Source organism: Sinocyclocheilus rhinocerous, unplaced genomic scaffold (assembly GCF_001515625.1).
Source record: "Sinocyclocheilus rhinocerous isolate Xijiao unplaced genomic scaffold, SAMN03320098_v1.1 scaffold30, whole genome shotgun sequence".
Taxonomy (NCBI): domain Eukaryota; kingdom Metazoa; phylum Chordata; class Actinopteri; order Cypriniformes; family Cyprinidae; genus Sinocyclocheilus; species Sinocyclocheilus rhinocerous.
Window position 1 is genome coordinate 1,069,472 of NW_015657838.1, and position 20,490 is coordinate 1,089,961.

The 20,490-nt window shown below is 36.3% G+C and overlaps 2 protein-coding genes across 3 annotated transcripts in view; one reads left to right on the plus strand and one right to left on the minus strand.

Moving 5' to 3' along the window:
• The window catches only part of LOC107721563 (augurin-A-like), a 9,202-nt gene extending 4,074 nt beyond the window's left edge, over positions 1-5,128 (plus strand). The window contains exons 3-4 of the mRNA XM_016529650.1: positions 1,990-2,147; positions 4,994-5,128. Of these exons, the coding sequence (XP_016385136.1) occupies positions 1,990-2,147; positions 4,994-5,128 (293 nt within the window). The remainder of the gene's footprint in view (positions 1-1,989; positions 2,148-4,993) is intronic.
• A 908-nt stretch (positions 5,129-6,036) lies between these two features.
• LOC107721615 (UDP-glucuronic acid decarboxylase 1-like) overlaps positions 6,037-20,490 on the minus strand; it is a 60,231-nt gene continuing 45,777 nt past the window's right edge. The window contains exons 10-14 of one of the 2 annotated variants that reach the window (XM_016529720.1): positions 18,881-18,924; positions 8,379-8,439; positions 7,323-7,380; positions 7,138-7,241; positions 6,037-6,939 (exon numbers count right to left, since the gene is read on the minus strand). In XM_016529720.1, coding sequence (XP_016385206.1) covers positions 6,808-6,939; positions 7,138-7,241; positions 7,323-7,380; positions 8,379-8,439; positions 18,881-18,924 — 399 coding nt within the window. In that variant the 3' untranslated portion in view covers positions 6,037-6,807. Of the gene's footprint in view, positions 6,940-7,137; positions 7,242-7,322; positions 7,381-8,377; positions 8,440-12,759; positions 12,928-18,880; positions 18,925-20,490 lie in introns of those variants that run through there. The other variant, XM_016529721.1, reaches the window with a different exon arrangement.

Here is a 20,490-nt window from a genome sequence, read left to right on the forward strand (position 1 = left end):
CATCTTTTACATTATCCAGGGCAGCCTCCTCCAATAAAACCACTGTTGCATCAGTTTGGGGGAAAGGACATTCTCCTCTTTGACCAGCATTCATCCCAGTCACCACCTGTTCTTCATCAGTGGCCTAAAAAGAGAAAAACATTTGAAAAAAGAAAACATTTAATTAAAATCTATCCATTTTCAGATAGAGGTGCATCCACATCAGTAAGGATAGGTAAATAGTCCGTTTTATAATTTCAACCACTTTTTGTGGTTGTTTAAAGGGGTCATATGATGCGATTTCAATTTTTCCTTTCTCTTTGGAGTGTTACAAGCTTTTGGTGCATAAAGAAGATCTGTAAAGTTGCAAAGACTAAAGTCTCAAATCCAAAGAGATATTCTTTAAAAAAAGTTAAGACTTGTCCACGCCCTCCTAAAACGCCTCGTTTAAACACGCCCCCACATGTCTACGTCACGATGTGGGAAGATTTGCATAATGCCGCCCAAATGTTCACGCAAAGAAAGAAGACAACACTTTGGGGCTTCGCCAGTTGGTGCTACAACTTACAATAAATAACTTCCAAATATCTGTCCACTGTAGTGGATGCAATGCATGAAGGGGTTAAATTAATAAAGCAGTCTGGGACATGAATCCTGACATCCCTCTGCTGTTACTCCTGCTCATGTAAGATGATATAATCCTGTAGTCAGAAAAAGGCTATAACAAGCCAGGCTTAGGTCTCCTGGAATACCTGAGACACAGCTAACAACCAACAAATTGGTAGAGCAGCAAAGCTCCTACCTCACCCTCAGGGCCGGTAAACTTCGCCTCCTGACCACTAATTGCCATTGCCTGTTTCCAGGCCGTGTGTCCCGTGGGATCGGCTTGATGAGAAGGATCCAACTTTACCTCCACAGTCTGAAACAAAGAGCTCCAACAACTCCAGAGGGCCTTCAGTCCAAACAAGTCCAACACATTCATCTGATTTATACACATCAGTCTGCATGAGCTAATGCAAAAATAATCTCTTTTTGGAATCTGTACACGACTAATATTTTGATTCATTATGTGCACACTGTAAAATGTTTATAATACAAGGATTACACAGCTCTGCCTATTGAGAAAAAATAGTCAAGTGTTTAGAGTTTGTTTTATTGACAAAAAGAGGTATTCAAAATGTATCATTTTTTTAACTTACAATCTGCAAAGGAGTGAATAAATATGTCCAAATACTCCATTTACTCTCAAAGAACTTTACATAAACACAAGTTTATGAGCTTTTTCACAAAATCTGTAATTTTCTGTCATTGCTTAAAACACCCACAGATGTAGCAGAAAACATCTGGGTCATGTTTGCATTTTCTTCTGTCACTGGACATAATTCTAACTTTGAAATCAGGATTAGCTACAGCAAAACATGCACTATATTTGGAATAAGCACCCCAAAATTAGTAAGAAACAAATATGTGACCCTGGATCACAAAAGCAGTCTTAAGTCGCTGGGGTATATTTGTAGCAATAGCCAAAAATACATTGAATGGGTCAAAATTATTGATTTTTCTTTTATGCCAAAAATCATTAGGATATTAAATAAAGATCATGTTCCATCAAGATATTTTGTAAATTTTCTACTGTAAATATATCAAAACGTAATTTTTGATGAGTAATATGCATTGCTAAGGACTTCATTTGGACAACTTTAAAGGTGATTTTCTCAATATTTAGATCTTTTTGCACCCTCAGATTCCAGATTTTCAAATAGTTGTATCTCGGCCAAATATTGTCCTAACAATCCTAACAAACCATACATATATAAATCTCAATTTCGAAAAATTGATCCTTATGACTGGTTTTGTGGTCCATGGTCACATATATTATACAGTTTTGCTACATTTATCTTGTTGAAAGTATGTTTAGATATATTTTGAAAACTTTTTCCATGGTCCCACTGATATTAAAACACCTATGGGTTTGCTATGACCTATTTGTCCATTGGCTTTGTCTCCTAGTGGACGGTGATGTAAAGCCGGCTGTAGCTGTGACTCCCTCTAAAGCCAAACAGTTCCTGGCCTCCCTTAAAAGACCCAAAAGGAACCTGTGGGACCGCAGCCGTCCTGACGTTCAGCAGTGGATCCAGCAGTTCATGTACATGGGCTTTGATGAAGCAGTGAGTGCTTGTTTTCATTTCTTAAAAATACCATAAAACAGTTTCATCTTTTAAAGGTTTTTCAATGGTTTATGAGCATTGGATGCTGGTATCACACCTTTAGTTCTGTCTTTACATCACACTAACGTGAATTTGAAAATTGTGCCACAGTTTTATACTTTATAACTGTATTTAAGTAGCCTACAGTTTTTTTTGGAAATTTCTACCCTAGTATAAATCTTTTTTGTTGACTTTTGACTTTTATTTCACTACATTTTAAGGAGAAAACTGATACTTTTACTCGTCTTTTCCCCAGACCATTTTGTTACATTTGTGAGTATTCGCAAATTAATCTTTATCAGTTCAGTTCCTTTGAATCTGTTAAAAAGCAGCTTCTAAATGATTTCGAGAAGTGCATAAGAAGCCAGGTGCAATTGTGTGCCTGCCTTCAGCCGGTAAATAATCTTATCTGACCAGATTTGCTGTTGCACGTGATGAATTTTCACTTGACCGTCGGTGTAGAAAAAGGTCTTAATAAAGTGCGAGTGTCCTGGTCACTTTCCCACTTACCCAATCAATATAGTACTACTGCAGTTAAGAGACAATCAGTCAGTCAGAGCTCGTTACTTGGTTTCACCTGCACACTCTGGGGTTTTGGGGGACCATTTTTTTTAGCTTAATTTAGTATTTGGGGTAGGGGGTTAGAGTTGGGGTGGCTTAGAGTCAGGGACCCCTGGAGGACCTCGTGAAGCTGGAAGTAGGGCAAAGCCTGCCAGTAAGGTGGGCGGGTGGGAAGCAGTAGGAGCCCTAGATTGTAACCAACATTTAATTTTATTGCTGTTTCCAAAATAGACTTACCAACACTCATCACGTACAACAAAGCACCAAAAAAGCACCATCATTCCTCATAGGGACCTAAAAAATGTCCCCACAAGTATAGTAATACCAGTCAATTTTGACCTTGTGGGGACATTTTTTTAGGTCCCCGTGAGGAAACAATGTTTTTTTGAAAATCTAAGTTTTGTGTGAGAGGTAGGTTTAGGGTAAGGGGATAGAAAATACAGCTGGGGAGTATAAAATGCATTACGTCTATGGAATGTCCCCATAAAACATAGAAACCTGTGTGTGTGTACAATCTGTGATTTAACTCTTGCATGTCCTAACATAGACTCCAGCAACCCACCACTTACAGGCTGCCATTGATACAGTCAGTTACAATCAGTACCTATTTATACAATCTACTTGTTTTTTTTGACACTCAAGTAAATTTAATATCAGTTACTGGAATACTTATTTTTCCATAAAGATATGACTATTGCGTTCTTTATACAAAACGGTCTCTGTATAGTTCACTTCTTTATCACCTGCATGTTTTATGATGTTTGTGAAAACTGCTGTCAGTAAATGCAAGGCTTTGTTTTTCCAGCCTGCATTTTGAGGGTTTGATGTTGTGTGCTTTGTAAGCAGTACACATCAATAAGGGACGGTATTCCTTTGTTCCTTTTCTTGGTTCACTTAATTCTTTAGGTTACAATTTCTGCAGTTCCCTAAATATTAAATGAACAATACATAAGGAATACTGAGCAAATAACCAGTCATTATTGTAAAATAAACACTAACAAAGAGATCGGTTGGACTCCCAATGTGAAACGTCCAACCCCATTAAAAGGTTTCGTACCCAATAAATAAACAGATAATGGCCATGAAAAATTGATTTGTGTGTAAATGATCTTTTAGAAACTGTGAAAACTGTAAAGGAAGTAAAAAGTATATTCATTTTCTCCATAGGGAAACTGATTTTTAACAGTAACATAAACTTTTAAAAACGGATCCCTTGTGAGCTCTGAAGTTGTTAATTGTATGCTTTTGTGTATGATTTCAATATATTTTTAAAGTACTATTATATAACAGTGGAATATGCAGTAAAAAAAAAAAAAAAACTACTCATGATGCTATACAGAAAAATTGTAAGCAAATTGTACCTCTCCCATGAAGCACCATATAATCAAAACGCTCCCTATGAACTCAAAATAATTCAATATTTGTGTCTGTCTGTATGCATATTTTGCAATAAACTAAAATATCGTTTCTATAGATACAATCAACAATTTTTAAATCGTTTTACGCTTCATGTGATTGTAGTTCTTTCCCTCACTAAATCTGTTAACACTGTACCTTTGTCTTTTTTTGCTTCAAGTTTGTAATGTTGTGATTCATCTCAGCTGGTTGGTTTGGTTCATGACTTTTCTAGAATCTCTGTGGGGAAACTGAGTGGAAAAATACTTGAAGAGAAACAACAGAGCTGAAGAAGTTGGCGGCACTGATGCACTCCATTTACTTAAATCAAATCCACAGGATTGCCCTGTTACATATACAATCAATGTAAGCGGCCAAACTCCAGCTTTTAAAAAAAATGTATGTACATTTGAATCATTTTGTGAATTCAGTTGTGACCTCTCAATGCATTTTTCTGTCTTTAAGGGATTGATGTACGGTGGCCGAGAAGTGCTCGAGAAGTACAATCACTACGGAGTGTATATTTACATTTAGTTAAAAGTGGATGTATACGATCAGCTCCAGTGGTGCAGATGGATAAGTGCTTGTTGTTGGCTTTTTGACGCGATCGACCCAGGTTCGAGCCCACCTTTTGCAGAACTTTTTTTTCCCTCCCTTTTCAAATCACTGTATTGATGGCATTTTCAGATCGAAAACATAACGTTGCTGCAAACAGTAAATTATATATTAGTGGGTGTTCCGTGCATTTCAGTGACTTTGTATCATGATGTAAAAAAAAAAAAAGTCATTTTATGTGACATCTTGTTTCAAATTTGTAGGATTTATCTTTTCGCTTGAACCTTTTGCTTCAGAGACTTGTAACGGATCTGGCCTACTGGATGGATCACTACCAATCCAGTGACCCCGGTCGCCAGCATCACTCTCCCATGGGGCCTCGCAGCGCTGCCTCATACAGGCATGGGGCAAATGTCAATTATTACTACTAAAACACCAAGAATATGTTTCCAAGATTTACCACACAGTGATGTCAGCGTGCTTTTCATCTGTAGCTTGTGCTTGCTCTTGTAAATGGAAATAAGAGAAAATCAAGAAAAAAAGTCAATTTTAATAGTGCACCCGTAAATGAAGATTCTATCATCATTCACTTGAAAATGACAAAAATGTCCCAGCAAAATATCATACAAGTAGCCTATATAGCAGGTTCCCAGGACTCCCAGGAATTGAGAACCACTGCTATATACCATATGATTACTTTGTGTGAGAAGGCTGAAATTGAGGTCATTTAATCGTGTCAAATCATTTTTTATACACTTTCATCATATGGAAGAGAAGATAATGATATTCTTCAAAAAAAAAAAAAAGTGTCTAATGGATTTGGAACAACATTATGACGAGTAAATGACAGAACTGGAAAGAGTGTTAAAATAAAAACCACAGAACCTAACTGTTTTGTGTTTGTTGTTTTAAACAAATGCATACTTTTATTCAGCAAGGACGCATTCAATTCATCAAAAGTGACATTTGTAATCTTACAAAAGATTTCTAATTCAAATAAACCCTGATTTTGAACTTTCTAGTCATAAAATTCACAAAACATTGATAAGATATTGAGCAGCAAATCAACATAGAATGATTTCTGAAGGATCATGTGACACTGAAGACTGGAGTGATGATGCTGAAAATTCAGCTTTACCATTACAGGAATAAATTACATTTTAAAATTCAAATAAAAAAAAACAGTTATTTTAAATTGTATTCATATTTCACAATAGTACTGCTTTTATTTATTTGTGCTCAAATAAATTCAGCCTTTATAAACCAAGAGAATTCTGACAAAACATTAAAAAAACAGACAAATTCAGTAGTGAAGGGAGAGAGAGAGAGATGGATTTATCAATGGAAATGCAGCAGAGAACAGATAAAAGCAATAAAATGAGAAATAACAATCAGTAATTAGGCAGAAGAACAGAGAAAGTGAGGTTAAAAATAGAATACAGTGAAAATCACAGGAAATATTTTATTAAAATATTCTTTTCACCTGAAATTCAATATAGGTTCAAAGTTCTGTATGACGTTTCACAAAGGGAACAACAGATTTTGCTCAAAATCATCACAAAGATTAAAGCAGAAACAACATTGTCCAAAGCTTTTCTTTTATCCGTCTCCTCAGATTTCTTGACAGAGCCGGATGAGGTTTCCTGCTCCAGACCAGACATTCAAGATCTTTAAATAGTTTGCAACTGCTAATTTTCATAATTTTCTACAGGTGTCCATTCAACAAACACACCGCTAGCTTTGACAATGATAAAAAAATAGATCACATCAGTTAAATCGGCACAGGATGTAAACATAACAAAAAAGCACACGAAGATCTAAGCTTGCTTTAAATAACAGACAGAAGACTGACAAACCAAAGTGCAAGGCAAAGTCTGTAAATCGGCTATCTTTGAGGCACATTTGACTGAAAAACAAACTCTTTAGAGACAGCTCTCTGCCTGAGCTGCATTTCAAAATATTCGCAAAAACATCTGAAAAATTCCTTTTTTCTTTTTTTCTTCAAAAAGTTGGATCTGTAAGTGGGAGGTGGGAAACCCACGCTGTATAATGGCTGCTGGACTTCTATGGTGCTCCAGTATCCCAGCATTCCTGACATCAACACAATTCATCAGTTGTGTCTGGGTCTTCCTTTTTTCATCCGTGCAGCCTTGGGTTTGGGTATATACTGATTGTTGGCTTGATGCTCTAGCTCTCTGCTGAAGTACTGGATGGTTTTGTTCAAGCCTTCCTCCAGAGGCACCTGCAAACACATAAATTACATCTTATTGGACTATGTATATATATATATATATATATATATATATATATAATCTACTATATATAATCTACAAAAAAAAAAATTTTTTTATAAATATATACATGCACACAATATTTTTTAAAACAGGTTTTGAATAGATAAAATGGCCCTAATATTCATGATGATCAGTTCATAACTCACCACAGGTTCCCAGCCCAGAAGCATTTTGGCCTTGCGGATGTCTGGCCGTCTTCTCTGTGGATCATCTTGTGCTTCTGGAAGGAACTGAATATGACTGCGGCTCACTGAGGAGACAATCAGCGGTGTGCTGTTATTTTAATCAGATTCTTAAACCCCATTTGCAATCTTATAGAATTTCTACTTACCAACTAGACTCTTAATAAGCTGTGCAAACTCCAGTATGGTGTGTTCCTCTGGATTTCCCTAGACGAGAGAAAAGAAGGGAAGAGAGATCAATAGGTTTAGGTTGGAGAGGGTCTTAATATCTCCTTCACATTGAATTGAATCAGACTGAAGGCCAAGCAATTCAGCTGTGAGACAACGTGCCTGGTGGACAATACTATCAGCTCAAATGTAATATAAAAGGCAGAATTATTGTGTCAAATGAGCTAAAAAAAATAGCTGTGAAAAGTGGAAATAATGTGGCAGGCAATAGACTGTGGTCTTTTTTTAAATGTATAATATTTGTTCAGTCCACATAGCACAAATATACTTGTTTAAACATGACAGACATATGTGACCCTGGAGCACAAAAGCAGTCTTAAGTCGCTGGGATCAAAAAAAAAAAAACATATATCAATAGAAAGCTTATTTATTCAGCTTTGAGATGGTGTATAAATCTCAATTTCAAAAAATGGACCCTTATGACTGGTTTTGTGCTCCAGGGTCACATATTTTCATGTAAATCAAATGACCAAAAACTGGCTGTGTTTTTGTGTTTTAGTTAATATTAATTACTACATATGCTAATACATTTCAAGTTGCATGAATTATTAATGTATTATGGAACAAACATAAACAATGATCAATATTATATTTGTAAATTAACAGTAGATTATTAAATGCTGTAAAAAAATCTAGTGCTGAATCGCTTAAAAAATAAAATCCATAGGTTTCTGTAATTATTGTAAAGTTAAAATTATTATTTTTAAATTATTTATTTTATACACACACACACACTAATTTCAGTTTATCATTTCAATTAACTTTTTTTTTTTTTTTGGTTCTATGGTTTTAGTTATGTTTAACTATAAGTAATGTTAACTTTATAAGGATAAAATGATAACTAGCCATTCAACATTACAGCACAACTGAAAGGCAGGCCTAAACTGCAAATTATTGGACTGTTTCTATTTACCATTTATTAACAATTGCAGAATATAAAACATATATATAGTAGCAACTCAAAATGCTAAACTCACCAGGTTAACTGGACTACTGATGTTATTATTCATCAGGGACACCAGGCCGTTCACCAGATCACTGGGAAGAAAAAGAAACACCTAAACCAGAGTATGTGGCATCACGAAAACACAGTGAAAGAATGATACAGATGTGATGATTTTATCTGAAGGGACGAGCAAATGAATGAAACGAAAATAAAATGAAAAATACTTTTTAAACTCATTAATTCAATAAAGGCCTTTGGCAATTTGCAAATCCGGTTGTATGAATGAGTCACAGTTCATTTCCTCTTCAGGGTGTTCAGACACACATTTGTGAATTCCTTCAGTGAGTGTGTGTGTGTGTGTGTGTGTGTGCATATGAACACAGTGGGGCAGCAGAGATCTCGCTAACACACCAGCGCAGCCATTCAAACATTCAGGTTCAACATCAGCTTTTCAATTCAGTGTAAGATTTTCAGCACACATCCAATGCATTCAGGCTCAGAGAGGTGACAGCATAATGATGCTAAGACCATTAATAACAGTCTTTCAGTAACACCTCAGGTGCTGTCATCTACACCTCCACAAGAACAAAGGAAACAAACGAACACTGCTAGTTCAAGTCAAGTGTAAATTATGATACTTAAGTCCTTTTAATTTGATATGCCGAGGCTTAATTGGACGCAATGCAGATTGAGAGTAATGAATGGTTAAGGCTCACAAGGTCAGTTCAGGAACTGTAAAGGACAGATACTTATGGGAATTTTTTTATATTTTATTAAAGCCTTGAGAGTCCCAGCAGCCTACAGCGAGAGGCAGCTTGAGAGATATGTGCAATATCCCTCAAGTTTAGTTGTCTGCCTCCACTAACTTCTCTAATAACTGTCCAATACACATGAGAAATGATAAAGCATTTATTTGATCGATTGGTTTCTATGGACCCTTTTTACATTTCAGGGATTCTCAGAAGCAGAAAGCCATAGTTGTCATTGTTGGGTAAACTTTTATTGTGCACTCTAAAAATGCTGGGTTGTTTCAACCCAAGTTTGGGTAAAATATGGACTAACCCAGCTGTTGGGGTACATTTTTAAATTAAATTTATAACCCAGAAGTTGGGTTAGTCCATATTTGACCCAAAGTTGGGTTGAAACAACCCAGCATTTTTTAGAGTGTGGTGAAAAAAAGCTACAACAAATATAATTTTTGTGTTTTGTATGGCGTTATTTTAATGACAAATGTCGAGAGCGCATTATTGTAGCTCGAAAGCACATAAATATAATGTTCACTCCCTCAGCCGATTTAATAGAAACAATCAATAGTGTTAACAAGTTAATAAGATAATAAAAACTAAATATAGTGTTATAAATGTACATTACATTTTTTTTTAAATGAAAATATATGAAAAAAAACTACTAGAATTACGATGTTAACAACTGTGGACATGTGTCATTACAGTCTGTGAAAAGGGTCAATTTTTGCACCAATGGACCCTGTAGCCCCTGTATCTCATTGGACCAAAATGCCACTCGTCGTAACTGTATGACACTTAAAAAATCTTTTGATTAGCCATTGTTTTGTCAAGTGGAGCAGTTTTGCTGCTTGACACAGTAATAGCTCAGTGGACAAATGGCTTGTTGGAAAAATTGCTAGTTGCTTTGGGCCTGGTTAGAAACTATGAATTTATTAAATAGAGCAGAGAGCTGGGTGCTGCCATGTAGAGCTTTATATTGTGCAAGGCAGTCATTAATCCATTATTATATAGGACAGTGCAATGTGAATAGCATTATGTTCAGGTAAAACTGGCAAGGGTTTTGCGCCCCACAAAGAATATTCTCTTACCAGGCCTTTTCTCATGCTGTGTGCTTTACACTCTTGCCTAAAGCATGGGTTGTCAGAAAATGTTCTGAATGAACTTATAAAGGGGGTTGACAGAAACATAGAAATGCTAAGTCAAATCTCACTATTACTCATACTCATGATTAGCAGTTTTTCAAAGCCCTCTAAGCGTTGAACACATCCAACACGTTTGCCCTTCACACAAATTATACCTCACACTGTGTGGCTTATTAAGGAGAGGTTTTCTGAGGAGTCAACATTTCTGACTGGCAAATGACAAAACGGTTCAAACAAATCCCAAAGTTTTACATTACAAGAGGGGCTTGAGCAGCACAGTCTGAAATTAATGATTCCTGTCCGCATCCAATTTGAACAAACGGACCGTCATGCACTGGGTACATGCATTTGTATTCAGACTACAATTTCACACTTCAGAAGATCTAACAGCTGGATCCGCCAAAGTGTGTGAGGTTCGTAAAATTAAATGTAAGTCTTGTTGAAATGATATAGATGTCTATTTACTGAATGCCTACGGTATGTGGGAAAGTGTTAGAGCATTTGCCTTGTATTACTAATAATAGAAAAGAAAACACTACAACACTACAATTTAAAAGACAGAACTGTTAAACAAAGAGTAATGAAGACAGAGAATAAGAGCTCTTTAAACATCTGCTCAGGTGCTGGTATTCCCAGAGCTGTCAAAATAAATGTCTCGGCACTGTTAAAATAAATGTCAGATTCTAACACTTACTGGCCAAACAGAAAAAACTTAGCAGCTGATCCAGATAAATAAAGTGCCAAATATTGGGCAAAATATCAGCCTTGGCAAAAAACAAAACAAAAAAAACCGCCAACCAGTAATTGGCTTTTTTTGTTTTTTTTTAGAATCCTGGCTTATGGTCCTTTCCCATTCCTGTTCCTTTCTCTCCACCACATCACTTCCTGTCTCTCTTTCTCTGTACTATTTCATAAAAGAAAATTAAACAAAATGATAACTTAAAAAAGAGAGAATTTACTCTAAGTTATAGGAATGCTTCACCCAATGGTTCACACAAACTTCTTGTATTCCATGGTTTAAAAAAACAAAAACAACAACCAAAAACAGGTTTAGAATATCAGGGGGACTAAACAAGGGCAGAGTTTTAATTTTTGGGATGAACTATTTGAGTTGTGCGATAAACACAAGCCACAAGAGGTGCTTTTTTATCTGTCAATCCAGCTGGAAAGTTGGATGTGAATTGGTCTCTTTCCCTTTAATAAAACTATGCGATCAATCATACGGGTCTATCTTCTCTTCACAGAGTGTACACTGCTTATTTGAGATAACTCTCCTGCATTTTTGCATCTTTAGGATGAATCAAACCATGCAGCGAAGCTATATCTCCTTGAGCGGTGTGGGCTCTGACCCTGGCAGGGGTATCAGAGCCTGTGAAAATAAGTTTTTAAACAAGCACCATGTTTATGAGTTCATTTTTTCTCTGATCATCTCTCCCATTCTTTAGTGGGATGTTTGACTGATGTCTTTTCCTCCATGAGAGTACCATGATGCATGCGTGTGCATCATTCCTCTGCTTGTAAACAAGGTGCAGCGCATTTGGGTTCGACGGCAGAACGCCGGCTCCTGGGTGGCGTGAGGGGGACTAAAGCTGAAGCTGCAACTCGGACTATTCCACCCCCTCACTCAAGATGAGTGTGAAAATAGATTTTATTTATGAAATATAATGGTTTATTAAAAAAATACAGTTGCCAAATGCATAGGCTTTCTAGCATTAATATGATGCTACTATAGCAACAATTTAGGACAGTCCATTTCACTAAGTCGCATTTTACGGCAAGCGGTTCAACTAAGAATGCAGCACTACTGAGTAAGCTAAAGGTATGATGAAATAATTTTTTAATGTTTAATAGAGGGCTAGATGATCGTAGTTGGTTATTTCGCTGTATTGTTATTGTTTGTTGCTGTTCAAGTTGTTCTAAATAATTTTTTTATGTTTAATAGAGGGCTAGATGGTCGTAGTTAGTTGCTTATTTCAGTGTATTGTTTGTTGCTGTTTAAGTTGTTCTAAAAATCTTAAAATGATGCATCTGTTAAATGGGTCGCAATGAATGTGTTACGTCAGGGAATCGGTCGCAATAAGCTTGTGTTTCATTGTAAAGCAGACAATTATTTCTGGTGATTGTGGTGGTATCACTTGTCTGTACTTGTGGTAAAACTGCTGCCTAAGTCATATCATTTCCTGGATGTCAGATTTTCGAATTTCTTGCCCATGTGATTTTGTTTTATTCAATAGCCTACTCTGCCATCTGTATTTGCTACTTTTTAGTATAGGATCATTCACTCAGAACACATTTTGCATTCCACTGCGGTACTTTCCCCATTGTATTTCAAAGTAAATGCGCTACGGACGTCTTTGAATTTGTGTTTGAATGCTGCGCTCTCATCTCAGGTCTTTATAGCAGCTTCTCGCGCATAATACATAATTCTAAAACACTGCACTCAAGTTAAAAGAAATTCAGCTTCTAAAAACACATCTCTAGACCTTGCGCTTTAAAAAAAATAAAAATAAAAAATTCCACTGACCTGACTCGCGACCAAAACACTATCTGTGTGAACCCAGTATTCTAATAGTAGTGGGCAGGTTTGTTTACGGTCCGACAAATATGTGAATGGGCCACATATGGGTTTTTTTTTCGCCCCCTTTCGTTACCTTTTTTTCGCCCCCTCATCAGTGCTGCGCTGGCGCCGGCTCTGTTGGAATGACATGAGTAATTAATGACAGAATTAAAATTGGGTCTGAATTAATTATATGAATGTATCTCTGAAGGGAACCAACGGTCTTCAGAAGAGTTTCGATGGCATTTTCTTTTCATTTTCCTCAGTATACTGCCTAATATACAAGAGTGTTTTTAAAGGGGTCCTATTATGCTTTTTCACTTTTTCAACTTTAGTTAGTCTGAGCTTTGTAACTTCGCAGATCTTTTTTATGCTCAAATAGCAACATTACAAAGTCCACTTCAAAAGGAGATATTTTATTTAACAGAAATCACTTTTCAAAAGCAGCGCTGTTTTGTTTACGGTGGTTACTGGTGCCACCTGCTGTCAGACAATGGATTTACATTTTCATTCATCCTGTCAGCTGTTTTAGTTCAAACCCAAAAACAGACTTACCCATTAGGCAAAGGTAGGTGACCGCCTTGGGTCACCAAAAGCCAATGGCCCCCTAAAATGCTTTTCATATACAGTTAGGTCCATATTTGGACACAGGCACAATTTTTGTTATTTTAGCTGGTGACCAAAACATATTCAAGTTGTAGTTATATCATGAATATGGGCTTAAAGTGCACACTCTGAGCTTTAATTTGTGCAAATGTATTCCTATATTTTGCCTGGGGCCCCCAAATCACTAAATTCGCCCCTGTTCAAACCAATGCAAAAATCAAACCGAACTTTTATGCACTGTTGTAAAGTTTAACCAGCTGATGGAGAATAAGCTAATGTGCATTCTAAAATCTAAACAATTCAGAATTATTAACAGAGCAGATAAAATACCTATAATCATTCATCATTTTAATTCATATCCCTTTTGTTAGTCTGAAATGTGAGGTTTATCATTTTATAAAACCTTTTTTTTTTGTCAAAACTTTGTTGGTTGCAGTCACACAGCCAACATTTTTTCTTAATTCAAAAATCCGTCCATTGTTGTTAATGTGATTATTTTAATGTTTCTGTGGTCAGTTCATTTATTAAAAACTGATTTAGAATTTTGTATTGGGGGGGGGGCGGGAATATTGCATCACACTACTGTAGCAGTCACACAACCAACATTTTTTCTTAATTCAAAAATCCGTCCATTGTTGTTAATGTGATTATTTTAATGTTTCTGTGGTCAGTTCATTTATTAAAAACTGATTTAGAATTTTGTATTGGGGGGGGGGCGGGTATATTGCATCACCCTACTGTACATATTAAGAGACTGTATAAAGGAAAAGCTAAATATCCTAAATTACCCTCTAAATATCAAACTCACTATATGTTGAATGGTAATGTTGCAAAGCCATTGTACCAGCAGGATGCAGTATGAACTCACCCTACATTTCCTTCTGAATTAGTATGCTGCTTGAATGTGGGTGAATCATGATTTTAATAAACTTCCCATTGTCATAATAACTGCCAAAAACACTTCCTTCAGTGGGGTGGCCATTAGAATATTCTGTATATGAACAGACTGTTAAAAGCTGGGCATAGCTTTTAGACACTCAATCATTACTTTCTGAGGACTGTGGCCTCAGAAAGTCAGAAGTCTGAAAAGATTCACAGCAAAGCTGGAGGAAAATTCTGCAGTCAATCCCACGTCTTATGTTACACAGTACTAATTAAGTGAACTGCTCATACAGGAGAATGTTTGTTCTACCAAGATAGTGAGACTTCAAATAACCAGTGATTGCTCAGATATCTCACCCCGCCAGAGTGATGAGTCTTCTAAAGATGGAGCCAAGCAGCCATATACCTCTAGATGAAACTGGCATAATTAAATTACACTCAAAATATCATCTACAAACAGTGTCGCAATATATTTTGAGATCATTTTGACCAGGGGCGATATACAGTGGGTACGGAAAGTATTCAGACCCCCTTAAATTTTTCACTCTTTGTTATATTGCAGCCATTTGCTAAAATCATTTAAGTTAATTTTTTTTCCTCATTAGGGGTCTGAATAATTTCCGTACCCACTGTATAATATATATATACTATTTTTTTTCTCTAGACACATAAAAAAAATCTTTTCACCCTGAAAATGGCAGAAAGCAATGGAATGGTCAAAGACATCCATCACATGTTCACATAGGAAACAATTCAGTGTGAATGGCCGCTTATTCACAGGAATTTTTTAAGGATACATTTCAAAATGTAGTGTTTTGTTTCAGTTGTTTGTAGTTGATCATCTACTTCATCCAGCACAGTTTGGTCTCTGTGTTCTTGTTTGTTTTACTGACTCAGAAACCACTTCAGATGATTCATCATAGGCGGTGAACCAACTCCAGGGTATAAGGATAACAGTAGCCTAATGTTAGTGTAATCTATTAACTACGCACATCATAAACATATCTTTTTAAGCAAGTACCAGATATGGGTGTCATGTCATAAAATACTTAAATATGACTGAATTTATATTTAACGTGATCACGATTTAATAAAAACATTGTAAGTTACTAAAGTATTTCATTACTTTGTTTAATTTCCATTTTTATTCAAACAGCGAATAAATTATGTACCAAAAGCAAGCAAAGAACATTTACATAATCACTTTATCACTGATAATAACTCCTGTTATTATAAATGAAGCTGTCTACATTGTCAAATGAGTCTCTTACTTACATCGCACATACATCTGCACTTTGTTGTTTATGATGAGAGAATTTGCGCAAGCAGCCATATACCTCTAGATGAAACTGGCATAATTAAATTACACTCAAAATATCATCTACAAACAGTGTCGCAATATATTGAGATCATTTTGACCAGGGGCGATATATATAATATATATATACTATTTTTTTTCTCTAGACACATAAAAAAAATCTTTTGACCCTGAAAATGGCAGAAAGCAATGGAATGGTCAAAGACATCCATCACATGTTCACATAGGAAACAATTCAGTGTGAATGGCCGCTTATTCACAGGAATTTTTTAAGGATACATTTCAAAATGTAGTGTTTTGTTTCAGTTGTTTGTAGTTGATCATCTACTTCATCCAGCACAGTTTGGTCTCTGTGTTCTTGTTTGTTTTACTGACTCAGAAACCACTTCAGATGATTCATCATAGGCGGTGAACCAACTCCAGGGTATAAGGATAACAGTAGCCTAATGTTAGTGTAATCTATTAACTACGCACATCATAAACATATCTTTTTAAGCAAGTACCAGATATGGGTGTCATGTCATAAAATACTTAAATATGACTGAATTTATATTTAACGTGATCACGATTTAATAAAAACATTGTAAGTTACTAAAGTATTTCATTACTTTGTTTAATTTCCATTTTTATTCAAACAGCGAATAAATTATGTACCAAAAGCAAGCAAAGAACATTTACATAATCACTTTATCACTGATAATAACTCCTGTTATTATAAATGAAGCTGTCTACATTGTCAAATGAGTCTCTTACTTACATCGCACATACATCTGCACTTTGTTGTTTATGATGAGAGAATTTGCGAGAGTGCAGAATTCAGTCAGCGAGTGCACGCACTGAACAAAACTCTGGCGCTTTAGTGATGACTTATATGAATGCTTCTGATTGGCTATTGCATTCATAAACTCAACAGAATAGTGTGTGATTGGTTATACTGCACAATGCTGTAAACCACGTAAAAAGAAATATGATGCAATATGAGTAGATCTAAATGTAATGCCGCAAACAATTACATTTTCATTTCATTTTCACTTTATTCGCGACAGCCGTAATAGATTTAGTTTAATTGTGCAGGGGCTTTTTTGTTCAATTTGGTGGCATTTTTGCCTCAAGCCCCTGTTAATTTCAGATCCGTGGCCATGATTTAATCACAAATATTTGGTGGCATTTTTGCCTCAAGCCCCCTGTTAATTTCAGATCCGTGGCCATGATTTAATCACAAATTATTGACATCGCTGGTTCATTCGACAGAAATACGGGACACAAATAGATAATAACTGCTACAATACTCGCAGGGAAAACGTTTCTCAGATCAATCAGAGCACTCATGGTATGCACAGTGTGTACAGCCTGCAGGTGCCACTGATTTCGACCATTCTGTTCAGGTGGACACCTGACGAAATATACATGACAGTCAGATTAAAGTGCCATTTACAAAATTCCTGACACAAATGGTGAAGGTCATACGACACTTTCATAAACAGGGTTGGTGCTACATGATGGCTTTGCCAGACCAATGCACTCCTTCTGCCTAAATTATATATTTCACCAGACTATGCCAACAGACTGGGGAAATTGATATCACCCCCCTTTTCTCAGATTGGGTCAGTTTTGTGACAGGGTTGGCTTACCTATGCTCAGATTCAAAGACAGGTCAACTCAAATAGATATTTTCAAATTTAAGAAGCCATTTATCCTATGAAAATTACAAATATTGTCAATACTATATGTGTAAAACATCTAGAAAATATTTAGATTCTATTAACTCTGTCCCTGCCATTGACAGGATTTTCCATCATTCCTTGCGTTATTCCAGCAATTTGTGTTTTATTCTGTTATATGATAGGGAGAGCTATTACAGTCCTTCTAGTACAGCATCTTCGGATCCAAAAACAAGCAAAGACGAAAATCTGTGTAAAGCAGAAAGAGTGGATGGAACCGGATTACTATTCCATTCTTCATTATTCTAGCTGCGGTGGTCAGCCGGCTTTGAAGTAAATGCTCTGAGCCCCGAGGTGACTGGACAGCCAGCTAAGGGTATATGAGCTTTTAATATAAGATAACATGATCACAAATCATTCAACAGCATTTAAATAAATACTGCTGAAGTTGATCAAATCAAAATCTTTGATGGACTCTATTTCTGTTCATAAAATGTTTTGATCATTGTTCAGGAACTTAATTTTCATCGGCAGGGGGAGGGTTAAGTTGACACTATTTTTTTTTTCCTATTCAGCATTAGAGTACTAATTAGATGCATAAACTAGACAGTCTTTATTAAGCAAAATGAAACCGTAATGAGAAATTCTGTATATTTAAAGCATATGCATATGCAATGTATACCGTATTGGCCCGAATATAAGACGATCCTGATTATAAGACGACGCATGTAAGGATATACATTTATCCAGTCATTTGTATTTCTCACTTCCAGTTTCATGGATATCACATGGGGACGAGTCCAAAGACCATTACTAGCTGATAAATTTGCTTCCACCAAAGCACCACCACATTATCAGTCTGTACACAAACTTTGCAGCCTTTTAAATCAATAAACAGTGTTCAGCCTTTGAAATACTTTCAATGCAATTACCAGAAGGCATTAGTAATCCCTTCAAAAGCAGACCTCCGTTCTTGAAAACACCATGGAGAAATCTGTCAGGAAGGTCTGTTTTTCCCTGAGGTTTATTTCATTAAGACAAAACATGGGACTGCGCTGATCAGACTCATTTTAATACTTTTGTTTGTTCACGTGTTTCATTTGTGCTGTTCCTTTGACATTACATAGACCAGATGGGCTTTCTCTCTACTCTTATCATTCACATGCACAATAACATTAGAAGGAATAATAGACAAAACTAGAGGTGACATGAAAATGGAAGGAAATGGAAAGAAAAAAGACAGATGGATGCGTTGCATAAATCTTTGTTCATGGTAGTAGGTCCCCCCCTCCCCTCCCCTCCCTCACATAATTTGTAACATTGCTTGTTTAAACACAACAAGCCAATTAAATCTTGTTTTTAAATCAGGGACAGAGATAAAGCTCTTGTTTAAGCAAGCTGAGTGCTGACTTTAAACATCTTTCACAGATCATTTCCTTTTTCAATTTATTTGTGGACAGTTGTGAAAATACACTGTTCAAAATGAAGGAGTAATCAGCCAATCATAGGATTATGTTCCTATATTTTGTTGTTTTTATATTTTTTATAGTACTTTTCATCCGATTTACTTTTGCATGTGGACAAAACAAATGAATACCCACTCATAGATTGTAGTGCTTACCTCACATATTGGAACGCTCTTGTCTGAGACCCTGAACCATAGACCTGAAAAAGTTGCAGGAGAAACAAACAGAACCACAATCAGTCATCAGAGCACATGTAAGGAGCTTCTACAAGGTGACTGAGGAACAGTCAATAAGTATGAAAACTCCTCAAGTCAGCTGAAGTGTTTACAATAATTGTTTTTTTTCTCTCCCCTGAAGGTAGGGCTGGGTGATATAGCTAAAAAAAAATGTATCACGATATAATGATTCATTTCATTCGGTATCAATAATTATAAAAAAGCAGTAGAAAAAAGGTTTAAATTTAACCACTGTATACCACTGTAACTAAACAAAAACCTCCTTTCATATATTTTATATGCAGACAAATAACTGTTGAGGAAACTTTTGGCTTGTCTCCTGAGGCCACAGGAGGGTGCAATTAGCAAAATAATGCACCGCATTAAATTGTTTATTCAATGCAATGAAATAACGACTGTCTATAAAAAATTTAAAATAACATTTAAAGATCAAATATAATTTCATAAATTGTATGAACAATTATGAACAAAACAGCATCATGTATTTATGCATAGCTTAATACAGCCGAAGTGCCGATCACACAGATTGCATTTAATAAAACCCCCACAAATTCTCAAGACATGTTTTCTAAAAGTTGAACCTCTTTTAACTTTACATGGCTTTCTATTCATCTCTTGTGTGAGACGCGAGTGCAACAGTCATAGTTTTCAGTCTCAAAAATGCGCAGAATATGCGTTCTGTGTGAATGGTTTGTTTCGGTTTTAACCTAACCAAGATCTTCTCCGCAGTGAGCTTCTATATTTCTCTAATATTTCTAATGAAAAATGCAGCAGCGGAGCATCTTGTGGGTTTAACTGAATAGACTAACAAAAACATTAAAGCCTAGTTCAAACTACACGACTTTTGTCACCCAATGACTCTATCCCGTCCCCAAACCACGTTTTGTGACAAAAACACACGTGAGAAAAGGAATGGAAATTTATGCGAAAAGACACGTGAAATAAGAGTTGTTTATTTTAAAATGGACGTTGGGAAGAAATTAGCGCTGCAATCTGAAAAATTTCGCTCCATTTCTTGTGTCCACACTTTTCTTAAAGCCACGTTGCTGCTGCTGTTTTTCTTCCCATGACCTCAACCCATGCCTTGCTCTCTCACTGGATGTAGCTCATCGCGACACCTGACACCACGTGATGTCGAGTCGGCCAACAGGTCCAGATATTTAGCATGCAAGATATTAGTTTGCCATCGGCGAGGTGTCAGCGAGCGTCGTTGAGTAGTTCACATATAAAGATTGCCGAGCGCTGATCACCTGCTGATTTGCCCCCGATCACAGACAGACCTGTTGACGAGCTCGTAGACTTGCAAATCGGACTTAAATCGGGTTTAAAATCCTGTAGTGTGAAGTTGGCATAACACACAACAACGACACTTACATCATCATCACCGCATCTTGTGCGCCACTGATAAGGCTCCCTGACGTACAGCTAAAATTCAAATGCACCGTTTTTAAATTCGACTAATATATTTTTTTTTCAAATCTCCTCATCGCAGGCAGGCACAGCACTCATTTCAGCATGTGTTCGTGTGT